The sequence below is a fragment of the Melopsittacus undulatus genome, chromosome 1, assembly GCF_012275295.1.
Source record: "Melopsittacus undulatus isolate bMelUnd1 chromosome 1, bMelUnd1.mat.Z, whole genome shotgun sequence".
Taxonomy (NCBI): domain Eukaryota; kingdom Metazoa; phylum Chordata; class Aves; order Psittaciformes; family Psittaculidae; genus Melopsittacus; species Melopsittacus undulatus.
In genome coordinates, this window is record NC_047527.1 from 27,772,413 (window position 1) to 27,792,333 (window position 19,921).

At 39.5% G+C, this 19,921-nt stretch overlaps 1 protein-coding gene across 1 annotated transcript; it reads right to left on the bottom strand.

Moving 5' to 3' along the window:
• Positions 1-571: 571 nt before the first annotated feature.
• LOC101880933 (carbonic anhydrase 3-like) lies at positions 572-19,027 on the bottom strand. Its single transcript, XM_005150839.3, has 7 exons — positions 18,852-19,027; positions 17,674-17,871; positions 7,428-7,546; positions 6,377-6,469; positions 5,401-5,466; positions 4,544-4,699; positions 572-1,716 (listed from the first exon to the last, which is right to left on the bottom strand). Exons 1-7 carry the CDS (start codon positions 18,895-18,897, stop codon positions 1,597-1,599), a joined length of 798 nt encoding a protein of 265 aa, XP_005150896.1. The 5' UTR covers positions 18,898-19,027; the 3' UTR covers positions 572-1,596.
• Positions 19,028-19,921: the final 894 nt, after the last annotated feature.

Below are 19,921 nucleotides of genomic sequence, written 5' to 3' on the forward strand. Positions count from 1 at the left end.
GAAATTTCCCAACCAAAACACTACCTATTTGAAGGAAGAAAGCAAAATGAGAACATGGTCCAGAAACTTTCATGGTGGGAAAACTGAAGACAGGGAGCATAAGCCCTATCTCATTACCAAGTTCATCAACATCATCCTATCCAAGAACATGGCAGCTAATAGTCCAGCCATTGCCACAGCAGAGCTGCTTTGTATTTCTAGAGCTCAGTGCAAATTACCATTCAGACTAATGGTTTTAGATAGAGCCTGAACTTATCCACTGTGCAATCAACTTGCAGAGGAATTGATTCATATGCCATTACAGGAAAGCCATTGTCAGAATAGGGTCATCTCACTAAAAGAACAGATGTGGATGTCTGGATAATGTAGCATATTTAAGATGCTATTTCCTTGCTTGCAGTCACATGAAATATTATCAATACTCCTGTAGTTCAAACAAACATCTGAAAAAGATACCATCCATCAGTGATTTTCATGAAGATATATTACAGAGGCACTAACAAGTATTTCTTTGAAACATCATTATTTTTACATGTTTCTAAAATAAAAAAAAATATACAGAACAAAAATGTATTATTGTTGAATTTTTTAATGCAGAAATACTGTTGTTTCAAGTATAGCTTAACAATCCCGTTTCATTGTTCTTTATGTCAAAACAAGAGACAAGTACACCCTGGTCAACTGCATTTTCATCAGGAGAGTCAAACTATGTTTCCAGACATTTATGCACAAACCTCATTGATAGCAGGACCAATTATATTTGCAAATAAAGTGAGAATATGCCTCAAAAAAAAACCCTCACAAAAGATTAAGAACTCTTCCTATCTTAACACCTTTTACACAGAAAACCACTTGCATACATAAAGAAAATATATATTCAGAATATGAAGACCCAGTACTCAAAATTCATGTCCTTTTGATTGTTACATTACAATGCAAATTATTTTAATATGGATAACCAATTGTGATACAAACAGAAACAGCTCTTCTCCCTTCCACAGTTTTAACTACATATAACTCTTTGAATACAGTTTTCAGAACAGACCTCTGTTTCACCTGTCCATTATTCAAAACTTAAAAGCTTAGTTCTTTATCAATGATTATGAAGCAATATTCTGTCCTTTCGTATTTTATATGAGTATAAAATACCAAAAGTGTGCTCTCCTTTACTTACAAGGATGCCTTGTGCATTAACTGGTGCAACTCAGAGCAGGATATGGATAATGCTGAAAACAACTACTGAAGAACATGGGTTTATGCTGAAAACAATTCTCTTAAGTTCAACTTATTTAGCATGGAATAAGGCAAGCATTAAGGGACATGTGTGCAATAGGAAATGGGTTTGTAGTTGTTAATAGCATGTTCTTTGTACTATTAATGAAAGTTAATGCTAAAGCAGTAATGAAGAGCCAAACAGATTCTCTACTTCCATTTTAATGATTGCATTTGTCTAAGTAAATATTATCCTCTGAAATTCACATTTCATGACTCAAAGTTTCACCCTCTAGACCTACAGATGAGTTTTGTCTAAATGCAACAGAGGACACAAACCAAAACCATCTCTTAGTTCCAGAGACACCCAGCTTGAGCCAGGTCCTAGAGGAATGATGCGCTCACCATCCTGAAATACCGAGGCTGCGTCGGGCGCCAGTTATCAACCAGGGGAAGATTAGGTTCATTCTCAGCATTCTTGGATAGGCTGCGGAGCTTCGCCATCTGCAGGAGAGCAGAAATCAAAGTGTCTGATGCCCTTGGGATCAAATCCCCAGCCCAACAATTAAGCCAAGGAGACTTCAAAGTTGTGAAGATGTCCTTTTCCCAATCACCACAGGAACTGCACTCATGTTCTTTTTCCTAGCAGTGATATTATTAGAAATATTTGAGATGGAAAAAATGGGTCCTATCTGAACAGGACTGTGAAAAATACTGTCATTTATGTACTGTCTACAGAACTGTGTAGAGCCATAGAAACTGCAGGAGGTCCTCAGATAATGCAAATAGAACAGCCTGTGCCCTAATAAACCCTTTCTACTGACTTAGTATCTGTTAAGGAGCCTCTGGAATTGTGAAGCATTTTAAGTGTTCACTTCCATACTGGGTCTGCAGCAGAGGATGTATTCTATTGTAATGACACAAAAAAGTCGATTATTGATAACAGGAATGTAAATCTGGATAATGACTTGGTTTCAAATGGTTTGTGAACAGGATCTGAAGCCTGACTCCCCTTGCCATTTTTTTTAACCAAGGTATGGGGTTTTTTGGAAGGATACTGTATGAAAAGTCCTGCCCATCCTCTTCAAAACTGTATAATGCTCTTCCTCTGCTGCTGATTTTCAAAGGATACAGCATATATACTCACTTACAGATACATTATGTTAATTTGTTGTCACTGCCATGAACAACATTAGATAACATGACAACAGTGATTCAGACACTTGACACTTCCTTGTCTAATGGCTTACCATTAAAAGCATGCACCCATTTTCCAATGTATGCACTAGAAAATGTAGCCCCATGCATGGTTCACATCAACTTTGCCACTAGCTTCAATAGACTGATGCACCTATTTTTTATGGTACAGTGTTCAAGTCTGACAGAAGCAGAATTTCTGTCTGGGCTGTAAAAGCTGGGTCCACCATGACTATACTAATTCCAGTTTATGGGCTGAGCCAGTTCAGGCATCTCAACATTGCTCTTCACTACACAGCTCAGAAAAGACAACTGTTTGCCTAAACAATGATGAGGTCACATTTCTAACCAGTATAATGTGCATCAGATGGATTATTTATTTGAAATTACATTTCAGATGAAGAATAATTTGTATGGCAATACTAGGAGATGAAAATAGTTGATCAGTGTTGTTAATGCCCATAAAGTGCTATTCAGAAGTTGCTGGTTTTATTATTATTTGTGGAAGATCTGCCCTACTCGGCAAAAAAAAAAAAATTAAGGGAGGAGGCATATATTCAGACTACAGCTACATAAAGGTGAAAAAAATTAGTCTGCAAGTGGATAGTTACTCCACAGTTAAATCCCTATCCTTTCATTAAGAGTAATCTGAGCAGCTAAGCTACCCACTCTGCATCTCAAACGGTTTCCTGGTGAATTGATTTTTCCTGCAGAGTAACGATTCATAGTGAACCAGTGCACTTGCTCTTGGGGCTATTACACTGTTACCATCTGGCTGCAAAAGCATCCCAGCAATCCACTGTAAATGCACGTGCATGCACTTAAAATAATTACTATTAATGAGGCTGTCTGGTAGTATGCTTTCTAGGATTAGAAGTAATTGGTAACACAATCCTCTTTTATTAATACATTACTTTGACTGCAGGCACTCTGCAGTGAGGAAAGTCTTTCTATTGTATTTGTGCAGAGTAGCTGGTATACCTTACAGAAACATGGGTATTGAGCACCTGATGCAGTTCTGTAATTTTCTTGTTTACATGATGCCATCTAGAATATGTGGCAAAGAGAATCACCCACTCTATTAAATCTGGATTCTGATAGAAGATGTTTTTGAAAGAAGCATGCTATAAGAGACACATTTGCAAAGTAGAATGTTCAGAATTGGAAATGCTCAGCTGCATGAAATGAGAACACTGAACTGCTTCATTCAGTGTGCAAAGCAGTTAGGGTACTCAGCTGTCCCACTGCATTTCACTGCAGATGCTCACTTTTTCACAGCAGCTTTACTTCATAGTTTGCCTAGTGAATACCCTCAAACATTGATCATCGTAAGCAATGAAGATTTTACATGAGGATGCTTGAAAGAATATAAACGGCTGAAAAAAATCCTGCATAATCAAAGTTGTTGGTGCAAACTTAACATAAGCTTTAAATAAAATGTGTCAGTGTTATGATTCAAATGGTTGCAGAATACAAGTTAATAGTTTGAGCTTTCCTACATTGGCTCTTAGTGTAATACAGTTGAGCTCTGTGTAAAATACAAAGTATGAGCCATATTCAGCTATTCCTAGTAGCAAGAGTTAATACTGTGGGAACACAAGGACTGGGAAACAAAGAGAGAACTACTGTTTTTTTTAGTTGATGCTGTAGAAGGTCTCTTGCCCACAGGAGCAAGAACTGTCATGTAGTAATTACTGCTTGCTGTCAGTCATGCTCCAGACTGCTATAAACTCTTACCATCTACACTGTGTTATGATTTTACTGATCTTTAAAGCTCTTTGATGTCTGTGGATGTGAACCCATAATGTCTGATGTGGGCTAGGAAACAATGAGATGTTCCAAATAAAGAAGGTCACCATCTCTGCTCAATTAATTAATGTAAGATTCATACAGACAAAGAGGTATATCTAATAGGTTGATAGCACACACGACGACTGTAGTCTGCAGTCCTTGGAAGATTTTTAGAGGTTCCCTATGGAGTCCCAAGGTAGTTTCTAAAGCATTCAGTTCTGCCCTTTTAATCATACATTTTCTCACAGAATCCAATGAGTATTTTCCTTGTCAAAAGAGTAAGATCAGGTTATGGCATGTAACTAAAAATAAGTGAGTAAAATATTATCTATTTAAAATTTACCTGGTCTGAGCTGACTATAATAGGGTCTCTCAGAATAATCCAGGTGATGCACTCTTCACAAGGTGGAGTAGTGAAAGACCCATGGTATGTCCAGTAGTCACGAGATTTAGGGAAAAGAATTGAAGGATCAAAGTTTGGAAAAGGAGCTTCTTTCCCCTTAAGAAAAAAATACCCAAAACCAACAAATAAGACAAAACCAAACAGAAAAGTCTTCAACAGTTCTAGTCAGGATTAGGTAAAGATGCAGCTCTGGTATTTTAAGAAACAGAGTGACTCAGATACTTCATAGGTACGAACTAAGGAAACTAAGCACACATCTACACAAGACACAGTGATGCAGTGTAAAGATAAGTGGACTGAATGACCCTCACAGATGGGCTCAGAGAAGCATGACATGACAAGCAACTTCATAATGGTACTTGTACCTGGGCTAACTTATGTGAAGCAGCATCCAGTACAGATGTGCTTTGGTCATTTCTCTGCAGAAATACTCTTCCTTCTGGCCTCCTTTCTTATGGAAATTCTGCCTATCTACTGAACACTGGATTAGGTCACTATATAATGAAGTGAGATAAGCAGTCCGGATTTAAAATATTTACACTAATAGCAAACAAGACAGCCTATGAAATGTGACTTTGTTATCACATAATGTTATGTGAGACACAGATACCTAGTCAGCAGCATTTACAAAGGTCCATTAGGCAGCATATTTCAGGAAGGAATGGACCAATTTCCAAAGGTGCCTTTCTTTTGTCACTGATGACTGAGGGAATAAGACTCCATGCCTACTTTTTTTTTTTTTTTTGTCCTGAGGTTTTGCGGCAATTCCCCTATAACGAGAAGCCCGATATGGTTACCTTTGTTTTGATAGCATTTATTTCTTCAAGAATTCTCTTCATCTCTGGTTTGGGAGTTTCCCCTACCTGTAGAGAAGAAACACCAGCTAACCAGAGTTCTGTTCAATCAGTTTTCTTCTTTCTCCTGTTTTATACACACCTAAACATGTATCAACTACAAAATTACAATTCATTAACCACACCTATCACCCCTAACAGCCTAATAAGGTAGGTCTTCTGCCTGTAGCCTTTGTCTATACCTGAACAGATATTATGATCCATATGAAGAAATTACCAGTACAGAAACTCAGCATTGTGGGTAATTCCACAATACAGCGATTCCTGTTGACATGAAATTTTAGCCTAACAAGGATAATTAATTCTTCAGACTCAAGTACAGAAATTGGATAAGTGTTAGTCTAGTTTAAAAAACAGCTTTCATGGTCAGATCTACTGTCTACAATTGCTGACCTCAACATAGACATCCATCTTTCTATCCCTAGTGAATATCAGTTAAAGAAGAGAGACCAAAGGCTAGTATCTCAGGCTAAGACTGCATGCCCCCAAAGACTATAAAAAAGAATAAGATACAGGTATTGCCTGTGAGTTAGTTCTGCTGGGAGAAAGTGCATGAAAAGCCTAGAAGCTATATCTGTCCTTGACATCAGACCATGATTAGCATAGAGACAGCTGACTGCTGCTAGTCAGAGAGCCACTGCTGACATTGTGTCCCCAAAGCAGGGACAAATACATCTGGATTTACAGCTTCCACCAGTCACATAGTGACACAATAGCTGCTGGGACAAGTGTGTGTAGTATTGGATACCCTTTGAAATAACATGATTCAGGCTCTGTAACTTGAAAAGCATGCATTACTGAAAGTCAAGTCCTTCAGTGTGGTTCGATCCCTAGAAAACATTCAGAGGATTTTGCTTTTTTAAGCCTGTAAGAAAACTCTATATAGCAGTACATATAAGCATTGTATGCTTCTACTTACTTGCAAAAATATGGCCAAAGCAGCTATTCCATCAGTTCTTCTCACAGCATCAAGGTAATTACTGTATTTGGGATTCCAGTGTAATAAATGTAGCTAGAAGCAAAGGAAAGCATGAAAAAAAATCCATTATTGAATAGCAAGCCATCAGAGCCTCAATTCAGAGTTCATAGAATCATAGAATAGTTAGGGTTGGAAAGGACCTTAAGATCATCTAGTTCCAACCCCCCTGCCATGGGCAGGGACACCTCACACTAAACCATATCACCCAAGGCTTCATCCAACCTGGTCTTGAACACTGCCAGGGATAGAGCACCATATATGTTAAGAGCATTTGAGGCAACGAGGAATGAGGATTAGATCTTCAGAAAAAGAAATAAAATAAAGAAAAAATGGAGAGCAATCCATATATGTTATATATCTAAATTTATGCTACTATTTGCTTTAAAATGAACTATAAACATCTTAATACAGAACTTGCAAAAAAGAACAGAAATCTTTAAGCTAAAGAACACAGAAAAGATACTTAAGTAAGTAGGCAGAAAATGCAGTTCAAAAGTCATCTACTGATACGTGATCCATTTCCATTTGGATTTCAAATTACAGCAATTCTAGCAAAGAACCCATATGAATGTAAGATCTACATATTATTAGTCTACAGTTCTCACTCCCTTATTATCCTCAAGTGGCAGAAAATCAAAGCAACACATTCTTCCTGCTTTCTGTTGCTACTATCTGCTATACTATTACACTTTCAGAATACTGTTTAGTAAGTTTGCACTGATTCTCAGTAATTCAGTCTTGTTGTTCTGTGTTTCAAGCTACTTTGGTTTGAGAACACGGAAACTTTTGTTTCACATGCATTCTTCCTTAGTGAGAATTACTTCAACCTGATTCACACTTATAAGACTCAGTGGGAGTAAGAATAGACAGAAAGCTAGAAATAGAGAACTCCTTGAAAAGAGGACAAATAACAGATTTTGTCCCACCTGAACACTAATGACAAATGTTATTTTACACCCTGCTTTAAAAGAAAAAATATGGTGAGTCTTACCTCTCCTGCGTATCTCACTCCATTCACAACGTGCTCAGAGCCATGGTCATCAGACGAGCCCCAATGAAAGTGAAGTTGACGCAGCCTGTAGACTCCTGGAAGTGGCCCACCTCTCAGCACTGCAATTGATAATCTGCAATAGCATTAGACTCAAGTATCTTCCAATTATTTTAAAAGAAATATATATGTATTAAAAATATTTATGTTATAGGTGCTATATTGTCCTGGGTTCAGCGCTTAAACCATGACAAGTATGTTCTGAGAGTATTAAGTAACTCTGCACTGATTTTAGCAGCACCCTAGGAAACCATCTTTAGCTGTATGCACTTACAGGCAGATGAAAATTATTTGTGTCTAGGCTTCCATTATAGTTAATGGAGATCATTGTTTTAATGCAGTTGCATAAATGTGACTCTAGTAACTTCTGGGATACTGTGAATACACCTGGACCTCTGGAAAATGTGATTGAAAATTTGTAGAACTGTAATTTTCTAAAGCAGTATCTGGAGGCAAGATGAGTACACTGGGTTATCAAAAATGGCATGAGACACCTATGTTTGGGAAGTAAGCCCCTAATCAGAATAGTCAACCTTCTAGAGTTAATTCTGCTAGCCTTAAGGTAAATACTCAACAGATGGTGACCTGAATTGCTCTCTGGACTCCATTGATTAAGTGTCGCTGCATCTCTGTTGACTAGAATGTTTAGAGACATAACCCACCTACTTCCAAAAGCCCACATAAACCACCTAAATTTAGATGTTTTAATCTCCCCCTGAAATCCATGTAATATCTACCTATATCAAAGCAAACAAAAATAGCCATGATTAAGATCAGCTACTGAAGTGCTAGAGGATAAACAAACTCCCACAAAACACTACAAGTTTTGTCTCTTACTGCAGGCTATGATTTATTTGTTTTAAAAGCAACGACATTACTGATACTGCTTCTGCTATAATAGCGGCATCCTTCAGCTGTGGAAAAGGAAAATAAAAACAGCAAATGTGCCAGAAAAGCAATCTCTGAGAATGCAAGTTACTTCCCTAAAGAAAAGTTCAGCCTGTGATGAACAGTACCCTGTATTCTGAATAAACTTTTAAATTTTTTACACATTTTTACATTATACCCTAAATGAAGGTGATGTATTTGAAAGAATCTCACAATAAAAGGGAAGAACTTTTTCACATTCACCAAATACTAATTAACATTCAATCCTCACTCACTTTATTTGGAGACAGAAGTTACAGCATTCCTATAAGCCATTCTGCAGTTCTCAAGAACAGGTCTTTATATGTTAGAGAAAAAGATACTTAAATCTGAAAAGGAATGAAATCCACTATCATCTCCAGAAATAACACACCAAGAGTATTCTTTACTGAACATTAAGAGCAAGCTGCTATTCTCAACAGCTTCCCTTTACTTGTTCCCACAGATGTTCAGTACCGAGGCCAATGCAGACACAGTAACAACAGCAGCTGACAAGGCCATCAATTCTCCATTAAAATAGATCTGTAAGACCAAATAATCCAGTTTAAGGTAAAAATGTGTCATTATTTCCACTGATGAGCCATCACCAGACACTTTTCGATTGGGCATTAGGTGAAGCTCTGCATCACCATGTGCCAACACATTACTGTTTTATTCATCTATAAATAGCAGCTTTTACTTAGTACACACCATGAAGCAGAGACTAAGATGCCTATAAATCACCATCTCCTGAGGGACAAGAAGGCATTTTATTTCTTTTAATTGCAAGTGAGTAGTGTAAATCATAGGAAAATATGTTTATGATTACAATGTAATTAAATTTTGCTACGTTTTAAAGACGGTAAACAAAACAGTTGCAAGAATTACTTTCTCCAATATCTAAAACATAAAAAATCCCAAAGTATGTCTGCATAGCTCAAAGATAGTAAAAGAAATCTTTATTTTTTTAAAAACATGTGGCTTGGAACCTAAATTCTGAGGGTATCTTTATCCTCTTGGGGTTTTGTATTCAGAAAATACTAACATGAATATACATCCATACAACAAAAAAAAAATGAAGTAAAAGTTTATAAAAAGAAAATACAGTATCTTTGTTTTTCAGTGGTGTTAAAATGTAGCTTTATTTTTATATATTTACATATTTGTATGTATCAGGAAATTAGTCTAACAATTATTTCATAGGAAATACTCACATATCTGAGACTCCCAGTTTTAAGGCTGTGATAACTGTTTTCTTAGCACAAAACACTTAGCAAAAGATGCTTTTCTAGCAAAAGATGCTTTTCTAGCAGGCCTCATGACTTAACTCTGAGCTTCTGCCTATGACACTTGATGAAATGACAAGAAAGAGCTTTAAAAAAACTGAGCCTGCAGGCTCATTTCCTTCCCTGATATATGGGCAGCTTTTCTCTTAGTTCTCTGAAACACCACATAATCTTTTTCACATGACTAACTGAATGGCTGGTCTTACTTCTGATTATTGGAAAACATGACATTTCTGTTCCAATCTGTGCTCTACAGGAAATAACAGGATGGCCACAGCAGACTTAGCAAAATTTAACTCCTTTAAACTTGCTGACATTGAAGTAACATGTCCCAGCTGCAGGAATACACAAACCAGCCCAGAAGATAAGGGAGAAAAGCATTCTCTCCTTTTTGGTGTCTTATCAATGCAACCTATCAAGCCATTGCTCAGTGACTGAATACTTTTATATAGGTTTGCACATCACCCTCTGCAGTGCCTGATACCAGACATAAAAATGTCCTATCAGTCTGAATCATTGATCAAATTCTGTGCTCTCCCCATCCACATAGAAGAATGGTCAATCACAGAGCAATCCTACATGTACACACACACACAAACATCCGTTTCAGTAAAAAAAAATTAAAAAATCACCTTTTAGTTGTTCCATTGTAAACAGAGCAGCATAAGACAGAACTGGCTGCTAAAAGAATGTTTTTTTTCCACTCTCAAAGGAGTCACTCTACTCATTCCACATATTAGTCAGTTCTGTCTCATGCTGCTCTGTTTATGATGTATTGAAGCAGATGTTTGTCCAAAGGAGGGCAAGTGGTGGATAGAAGGATGCAATTAATGCAAGGAAAAAACCTCTGTATTTCACTTTGTGTGTTTACACAGCAAAATGAATGTGTGAAGTGGTTTGAGTGCGGATGGCCACTCCATTCCACCTTAGCAACAGAAATGTGACAAGAAGGTTTAGAAATATGTGCATCTACTTGCTGAGCATCTTAGGTAGGGGTCTGGTTGTTAATCTGCACTGATACCAGTAGCCTCTATCCTCATTAAGGTAAAATTGACAAAGTAAAGGCTACACAAATGCCTTCCCTGTTTGCTGTGAAAGCATACTGTCAAAGTCAGGTGGAAAAACATAATGTGAAATACAAGCTCACTCCTCTAATAGAGATAACAGGGTTCTATTGAGGGACAAAGTCAGCAAAGCAAAAGCAACAGCGCTGGGCACGTGACAGTAGCCAGAGGCACACTGATTAGCATTTGTTACAGGTTTATATACTTTCACTATTGCATTAGTCATATACATATTCATAATTCCCTCGTATAGGCAGGGAATATTATAACTAGCTCCTGGAACTTATCATCATAAGTGTCCTCCTCTTGGCATCTGTGCACTGCTCCCTGGTGATTGTGGGCAGGGGACTTGAGGATGAAGTAAGCAGTCTTCCTCACAGTGTACTTTTCACCTTTGGCACAGTTGGATGCTCAGGTAATCACAAAACTAGCTGAAACCAGACATATCCATATTTTTTCTGATAGCTGGCAAAGATTTAGAATAGCGTGACCTTCCTGCAAAATTTATTGCAGGATGGGCAGACAAGGAGTATCCAAGGCTAGCAGATGTTTGGGAGACTCTGTCTCTAAACTAACTGATAAGGAGAAGGATGGTGTGAAATAATTTACTCATGTTTAGTGGGACCACTAAATTCCACAGACAACATGAACATTGTTCTTTATCTTTGACCTAAATTAAGCTAAAAGTATTTTAATCCTATGTTTTCCAGGCACTAGCTTTCCTCATATCAAACCCTCCCCCCTTTTCTTTTACCTTTACAAATTCTTTTGCTATGTGACTCCATTTTGCTCAAGAGTTCTGGCCATTTTCAACTTGTCTAATCTTGTGTCTTTAGCAAGCTTTGCGAACTCATACAGTTATATTCACATAGCAACACCTACAATTTGTGAAAGCCAACACATTTAGGTGTTTATTGCAATAAGGAGCACCAGACTCATGAGGTGAGTTGTATTTATAAACACATGAGAAGAAATAACTGTTCATACAAGACTTATAATTCCCACATCCTGCCAAATCCATAAAGTGAACTGGTAAACCATAGCAAAATTAAATTAGTAAGGTATTACTTCATGACAGTTGAAAAAGACACATTACCTTTGTTAGACTGCTTTATAACAGAATATAACAGTGCACTATAAAACTCACAGCTTTTTATGTCAGTGCCAAATTTTAGATGTTATAAAAATCCTCTGCTCAAAAGAGGATCTCTGTACTGGCTAACTGCAGAGATAAAATCTGTTTCCTAAAAGCTTTTGGAACTGAGAATTCAGTTCTCACTGAAATTTTCTTTAGTAAGCACTGAACAGATATGCAGAAGAATTACTTTTGTTTGTATTTGAACTTATAGGGACAGACTGGGAAAGAGAAGTGTCTGTCAGAAGTCTGTCAGCATGCAATCCACCCTCACACGCACTGTAACACACCTTTTCCAGTTATGTGCCTCTTGATCACAGACTGTTCATCAGTCAGCTCCCAGCTCATAGAATCATAGAACAGTTTGGGTAGGACCTTCAAAGGTCATTTAGTCCAAACCCCCTGCAATGAACAGGGACATCATCAACTAGATCAGATTGCCCAGAACCACATCCTGCCTGGCCCTGAATGTCTCTCCAGGGATGATGCATCCACCATCTCCCTGGGCAACATGTGCCAGTGTTTTGCCACCCTCACTGTAAAAAAAATTTTCCTTATGTCCAGCCGCAATCTCCCTTCTTAATTTAAACCCATTAACCCTCATCCTTTCACAAGAGGCCTTGCCTAAAAAGACTTCCCATCTTTCCTGCAGGCTCCCTTTAGGTATTGGAAGGCTGCTCTAAGGTTTCCCTTGAGTCTTCTCCAGACTGAAAAAGCCCAACTCTCTCAGCCTTTCCTCATCAGAGGAATGTTCCATCCACTTTGTTTGTGATCTGTGGCAGGGCTGAAATCTCCATCTCCAGAAGGAAAAAACTGACAGTGCACTGTGTAACTGCATAGCTTGAACCCTTGCCTGTTCAAGCATTTTTATCTCTAACATTGGAAATTCAAAGTTAACAGAAACTGACCTCCTAAATTCTCTTCACCCAAGCTTTTCAGTGCTCATATTAACTCTCAGTTTCTTCATGAGACACTGCATATAATAGATGTTTCAAACAGTGAAGAATCTAACTTTGCTGCCTTTTGCGTTATGAGGCATAGCCACTGTACCACAGCTACACAAGCACTGGGATTTAGCTGTGCTATTCTTGTAATGGATACTGGCTTTTTCCAGTGCAAACTTAGAACACAAAATGTTAAGCAATATTTTGCAGGAATCAACCAAACGTTGTGTATCTATAGACAGACTTCTCCTAGTTTTCATTAAATTTTATGGGGTTTGTCCTTATTGTTTTAGAACCAACAAATAAATGCTTATTCACCAGAAGCTGATAATCAAAATCTCACCTGCAAAGATAAATGAGATTTCCCACAAAGTGGTACTCTAGGAAGTGCTTTCCACAAGCATGAATCATACTAAAAGAGATTAATAAGGAACAGTAACTGTCACTTTAAATTATTTTTTCCATCATCCACTTCCAAAGGCACACATTCCTTTGATAAGAAAATGACAGATTCTGCAGACACCATCAAAGTAGCCTTGTAAGAAAGTGTGCCTGCACTGAGATACTCCAAGCCCTGAAATGTCATACATCAGAAAGTCACTAAAAGTAGTAATCTGGCCAATGAACTTCCATAGAAAGTGCGAAAGAGACAACAAAACCAACAAAGTGAGAAGATGAAAGAAGGCATGCCGTTTGACATAGCCTTAGTGCATCTCTCCTCAGCTGCTGTGTCTGGATTCCAGTACAAGATTACATATCTTTACTGTTTATTAAATGATTGAACATCTTGATCTAGCCATCTAACCAAGGTAGTATAAAGAAACCCAATGAGTCATTGGTTGTAAGAAAGTTGCAAGCTATATATCTCGGACAGCATCATGACAACGGTTCCACTAGATAGGTGCTCTCAGGACACTTCTCTGGCATGAATATTGTTTGAATTTTAAAAGCAAATGGACTGTTCTAGTAGAAGTAAGATTGCAGCCCTAATTCAAAACAAAACCAGAATCACTGCTGGATCTAAAAGTAGTTGAGTTACCATTCAGGCTGAAACACATAGCAGTGGTAGGCTGACAAAGTAACCAAGTTCTAGTAAGCATTTTATTTGGCACAGCCACCTAGGAGGTTTTGCATACAGCTCCCAGTTCTTTCTTGGATTTTGAGACCAGCCTCCACCTGAAATGATCTTACAGTGCTTATAGTTCTTCTTCCACACAGGTATGGTCAAACAGGGAACTGAGTCCACAACAATTCACTAACTTGTATGGACAGGCAGCTAAGTCAGGACACAGCACCTAAAGCAAGTATCTGTCATCAAAGCCTTCAACTGTATAACGGATTCTTAAAGTTAACCAGACTTTATAAACAGCTGTAGAAAAATTGTTCTATTACTTACACTAGACTAACTCCAAAGATAACAATAATAAGGCCTTTTTCAACATAATGTGAATCACGTTGAATAGCACTTTTCCCCGGAAGCTTCTCTCTAATAATCTGAGTTTAAGAAACTGTCCCAGTGGCAAATATTCAAAGTACTCCTGGCAGAGAAGACACAATGGAAGTAAAACTTGGAGACATCCAAAGCAATCTGATTTATCACTCACACTTGCAATCTATTCAGCAACCTATTTCATCTACCACCAATGAAAATCTAGATAGAAATACATACATGAATATAACCACTCTAACTGAAAAAGTTAGGAAAAAAAGGAAGCCCTTAGTTTTCTGGTTAACTCAGAAATAATTCAGATAGGATATATATATAGAGAGAGAGATAGAGAGAGAGAGGCAGAGAGAGACAGAGAGAGAAATACAGAGAGAAATACAGAGAGAGAGATACAGACAGATACAGAGACAGACAAAAATGTCTTTGTTCCAGGGAATAAAAGCTCCATTCCTATAAGATTGCTATTACGTATGCATGTATTATGCAGCTGATTATTCCTTTACACAAAAAAATAAATCACTGTATATATCTTAAAAAATGTAAAACATGCTCAAGTCAGTAGGAGTATGCACAGTGGAATTAGTCCTGCAATTAGCATTATATTAGAGAAGGAACACCACCCACAGACTCTGCAGGCAATGGTATAACAAAGGAAACATAACAATAAACACTGAATGTTTCTTGCCTTCAAAGAACTGAGAACTACACCTTTTTTCCAGTGAGTCATTTTTTATTTCTGAGATCAGAATACAATAGTTACTGAGAAGTTAGTCTGGAAAAAAAAAAAAATCAGAACATTCCAAAACTTTCTGCTCTTTGTGGCCAGTGTTGGATCCATGCTGCAGACTGTAGAGCTTGGAAACTCCCTCCTATGCAAAATCTGAGTCATTCTAACAAGAGTTACTTTGACATTTATGCAGAAGATGAAACCATTGATCTATCTGATACTGTTCCAAACAAACACAAGAGTTGGAATTAGATGAGCTTAAGGTCCTTTCCATCCCTAACTATTCTATGATTCTGTGGTAAAAAAAGTTAAGTAGCGGTCATGGACATTATCCATGCAGCCATAGCTACACCTCCTTACTGATGCATCATGTTACCTGACATCAGTATTTTTATTCAAACAACATTAAAGATTCCCACTTTTCTCAAAAAGTAATCAAAGTCTTCACTGCACATTTCTGAGTTTTGACAGTGTATTAACGAGTCCAGCTTACATACATATTGATCATGAAACCCACCTCAGTAATTAAAAATCCATTAAATTAAATCCATGCATATATAAAGACAGACTTATGAGTAAAATTCCTAGTAATTATAGCATCAATCCTAGTTATATTGTAATAGAAATTGAAGCTTTTAATGCAGTTAAGAAATAAATCTGCACACTATGTAAGACAGACTTTGAATATTTTCCTGCAATTGACATTTTTGTTCCTTTTCTTTATCATCTCAGGTTCTAGAAATAACAACACAACTCTGTTGACCTTGATACAAGAACTAAAGAGTGACGTATGCATTTGATTTTTCCTTTTTATCACAGTAGTAATGCAATTTCATGCTTTCTTCAGTAATGCTTTTTCCTTTGAAATACAGCCAAAAGTATTAACATGAAACGTAGGTGACTCTGCCAAAATAAACTAAGTATTTCTAGCACCTGTTAAACAGAAGTATCTCTTTAAAATATATACCCCAGTAACCCTTAAAAGATACACATTATATATGCAGCATATTGTTGTCATAACTACAAGTGGATATAAGATTTTGGACATTAAATCTGAAACTCTGGATATTTTCAGCCCAATAAAATTTATTAAGACAAAATCTCATGAATGCCCAAGAGAGTTTTAACTAATAAATACCATGACTTTGTAGCAACATATGGTTCATTCTGGGCTGCATCAAAAGAAGCGTGACCAGCAGGTCAAAGGAGGTGATCCTGCCCCTCTACTCTGCTCTCCTGAGATCCCACTTGGAGTATTGAGTGCAGTTCTGGTGTCCTCAACATAAAAAAGACATGGAACTGTTAGAACAGGTCCAGAGGAGGGCCACGAGGATGATCAGGGGACTGGAGCACCTTCTATATGAAGACAGGGTGTCATGGTTTGAGCATGTTTTGAGGGTGTTTTTTGTTCAAGGTTTTTTTTTTCCAGCCAGGTGGGAGGGGAGTCCGGGAGGAAGGAGAGACAGGACACCTGACCCAGGCTAGGCAATGAGGTATTCCATACCATAGCACGTGATGCCCAGGATGCATACTGGGAAAGAGAAGGCTGGAGGGTAGGGCTCTGGAGGAAAATGGAGGAGGGAGCACATGATGCTCGGCCAGGCAGGGTGGAGTGAGTTATGGGTCGGTGGCTGGTGGGGTGTTGTATTCTTTTCACTTGCTGTTTGCTGTATCATTATTATTTGTAGTAGTAAATGGCAGTAGGGGTTTTGTGTTATGCCTTAGCAATTAAACCGTTCTTATCTCAATCCGTGGGGGCTACATTCTTTGGATTCTCCTTCCTAACTCTCAGGGAGTTGGGGGACTTGGTTTAAACCACGACACAGGGTGAGAAAGTTGGGGCTGTTCAGCCTGGAGAAAAGAAGGCTGCGTGGAGACCTCACAGCAGCCTTCCAGTATCTGAAGGGGGCCTACAGGGATGCTGGTGGGGGACTATTCATTAGGGACTGTAGTGATAGGACAAGGGGTAATGGGTTAAAACTTAAACAGGGGAAGTTTAGATGGGATAAAAGGAGGAAATTCTTTCCTGTTAGGGTGGTGAGGCACTGAAATGGGCTGCCCAGGGAGGCTGTGAATGCTCCATCCCTGGTAATGTTCAAGGCCAGGTTGGATGAAGCCTTGGGTGATATGGTTTAGTGTGAGGTGTTCCTGCCCATGGCAGAGGGGTTGGAACTAGATGACCTTAAGGTCCTTTCCAACCCTAACTATTCTATGATTCTATGATTACTTCATTTATCAGAAATTACATGGTTACAGTTTACAAATACTGTAATTTCAGCCAGATAACACAGTTAAAGGTGTTCTGCTGGGCATCTCAAATAGCTTAAATGGAATTTAGTCCTTAGATAGTACCTGGACTCCTTGCTCCTGGAAAGCAAGACAACTGCAATGACTTCTGGAAGTTCAGAAATCTACCTTACACCTTAATTCACCCTTCACCAAGCTTCTTTGCAGCTCTCTCCATTCCCTAGGATTTTATCTATATCTTTTAAAATTGATCCCAGGCTTTTCCCACCAGTTTTGCAGTGCACTAGCATCACAGAAGCCTGCAGTTCACACATGAGCAATACACAGAGACCTTCTGACAGCCATGAGCTTTCAGAGCACACTTTGCCCTCCAACCAGCTTCAGAAATAGTCACTAATATATAATGAAAGCTTGAGATGAAAACAAAACTAACCTGATCTGTCAAATGAATCATCAAATACAACTCTGCAGGTTTTCCCATTGTTGAGGATGGTCTTCGCTGCACCAGGATCGTAACTAGCAAACCATGGTAGCAGGGAGGGATCATAATGCACTTCTTTGTTATTGATTTCAATAGGTGACTGATGGCGTCCTTTGGCAATCGGGTAATTTTTGTGCCACTGCTCTGGTCCTAGAAAGGCCAGAGAAACATCAAGACAACCTTTTCCAGCTATGTATGAATTACACTTATGTTACAATTAAATGCAATCTTGGCTTTACTTAGCTACAGAACATCAATTAAATGTACTAATAAACAGGTTACTAATAGTCTGGTTGTTAGTCATGCCATGTGAAGAGTTTCACTGTATAATTAATGTAGCAATTAGATTATTCTAGTTGAAATACTGGATACTGCAACTCATTCAACTGAACCTAAACTTTCATAGCAACTGTAACACTTATCAGGAGACTGATAATACATCAAGGAAAGAAACTAGAGGAGTATGCTAAGTCCACCAGTAGCTAGACATATGATGGGATATACCCAAAGGATTGCCCGGAGAAGTTGTGGATGCTCTATCCACGGAAGTGTTTGCGGCAAGGCTGGATGGGGCTTTGAGCAACATGGTTTTGTGGAACGTATCTCTGCCCATGGCAGGGGCATTGGAACTATATGATCTTCGATTCCTTTAGACTTAAACCATTTCATGTTTCTATGATGGCACGATTCCAGTGTGCCACCACGCAATCATCTGGAGAGAGAAAAGGCCACCGATAACTGAAGAAGTCAGAAATGTGCAACATGGATTTAATTATCGTCACGGTTCTAGCAAGAACTTAATGTGGAAGAAGCCTGACTGAGGCCGGGTTTACAACCTCTGCAGGCCGGAAGGATGGTGGCTGCACTGTGGGCAAGCACTACTACTCCTGCAGCAAGGCTAACCTAAAGCTGGATTTTAAAGCTCTGTCAAACGTTAAATTACATTAACAGTAGGAAAACTGACTTTAACGTAGAGACCTCTCTGCACAGCCTCTCCTTCCACCTGCTTCTCCTCTTCTACACCTGCGCGCGACAGCCCAGGCCCACCTGGTGCCCACAGTCCCCCCATTCGTGGATGGCTATGCTCGCCAGCCCGCAGCAGAGCGGAGCCGGGCCGCGGCCCCACTCACCGTTGTCGCTGTCGTAGCCCCACGGGTAGTAGTTGGGGTTAATCATGGTGACGGTGTCACTGCCGCGCCCCGGCGCCGCGCCTCAGCCTCTCCGGGCAGCTGCGGCAGCACGGCGGCCTCCTTTCACGGCGGCTTTTTATAGACTCCCGCCAACTCCATGCCCTTCCCCGGCAGGGACCGCAGGGCCCCGGCCGGCGGGGGCGGGCAGAACCGCGCCGCCTCACGCTGCCCGCCCGCAGCTCCTGTGGTGAGACGAGCGGGGCCGCAGGGTGATTCCCCTTAGAGCTGCCGCTGGGGACGGGGGTAGAGGGGCTCCCGCTGTGGGGGGATCCGGTGTGAAAACCTGGTCGTGCTTGTGCCGGGGCTGCGAGTAAAGGAGCCCCGCGGGACAGTGGGTGAGGGGAAAGTAACCTACCCCGGTGCCGAGAACATCGAGTGTGGAAAACAAGATACGTATCTGTGTACACACACAGACAAGAACACACATAAACCAGGAAGCTTTGCCTGGCTGACTTCTGAAATTATATTTACAGGTCTGGCTGGGTTTTTTACGGTTGCTTGCAGAAAGCCTGCTTCCCGTAAGACAGCATCAGGTCTGGAAAGGCTGGGTCCATCCACAGAAGACCCACTGGTGATGTGTTTCACACTCGATGTGCAGCTGGGGGTGAGGGGACCAATCCAACAGCTCCTGCATGCAAGGTTCCAACCCTTCCCTATGGAATTTCCACATACATGTGTGGGTTCCAGCACTGCTCCTCACTGTGCTGTCTCCTACTGCCTTCCTGACCAGCTTCTCTGCAAAAAAATGGGTAGCATTAATTGCCCCGGCCTTTAAAAAGGTGCTGCTTCCCACTGTGAGGACTCTTGGAAACTGGAAATGACTAAACCAGCTTGAAGACCCAGTTCCTGCCAGCTCCAGATAAAATCTGCATTATCAAGTTAAGCACAGAATCATAGAATCAACTAGGCTGGAAAAGACCTTTAGGATCAAGTCCAGCCATTACCCCAGGACTGCCACATGCAGCACTAAAGCATGTCAAAACAGCAGAAACTGCTCACGGACTGGGGGC

Excerpts from the sequence above, each read along its gene's own strand:
- LOC101880933 (XM_005150839.3), bottom strand. The coding sequence starts at position 18,897 with ATGATTAACCCCAACTACTACCCGTGGGGCTACGACAGCGACAACG. Across the intron at positions 17,872-18,851 it reads GGGCTACGACAGCGACAACG|GACCAGAGCAGTGGCACAAA; the intron begins GTGAGTGGGGCC and ends TGGCCTTTCTAG. Across the intron at positions 4,700-5,400 it reads TAAATGCTATCAAAACAAAG|GGGAAAGAAGCTCCTTTTCC; the intron begins GTAACCATATCG and ends TTTTTTCTTAAG.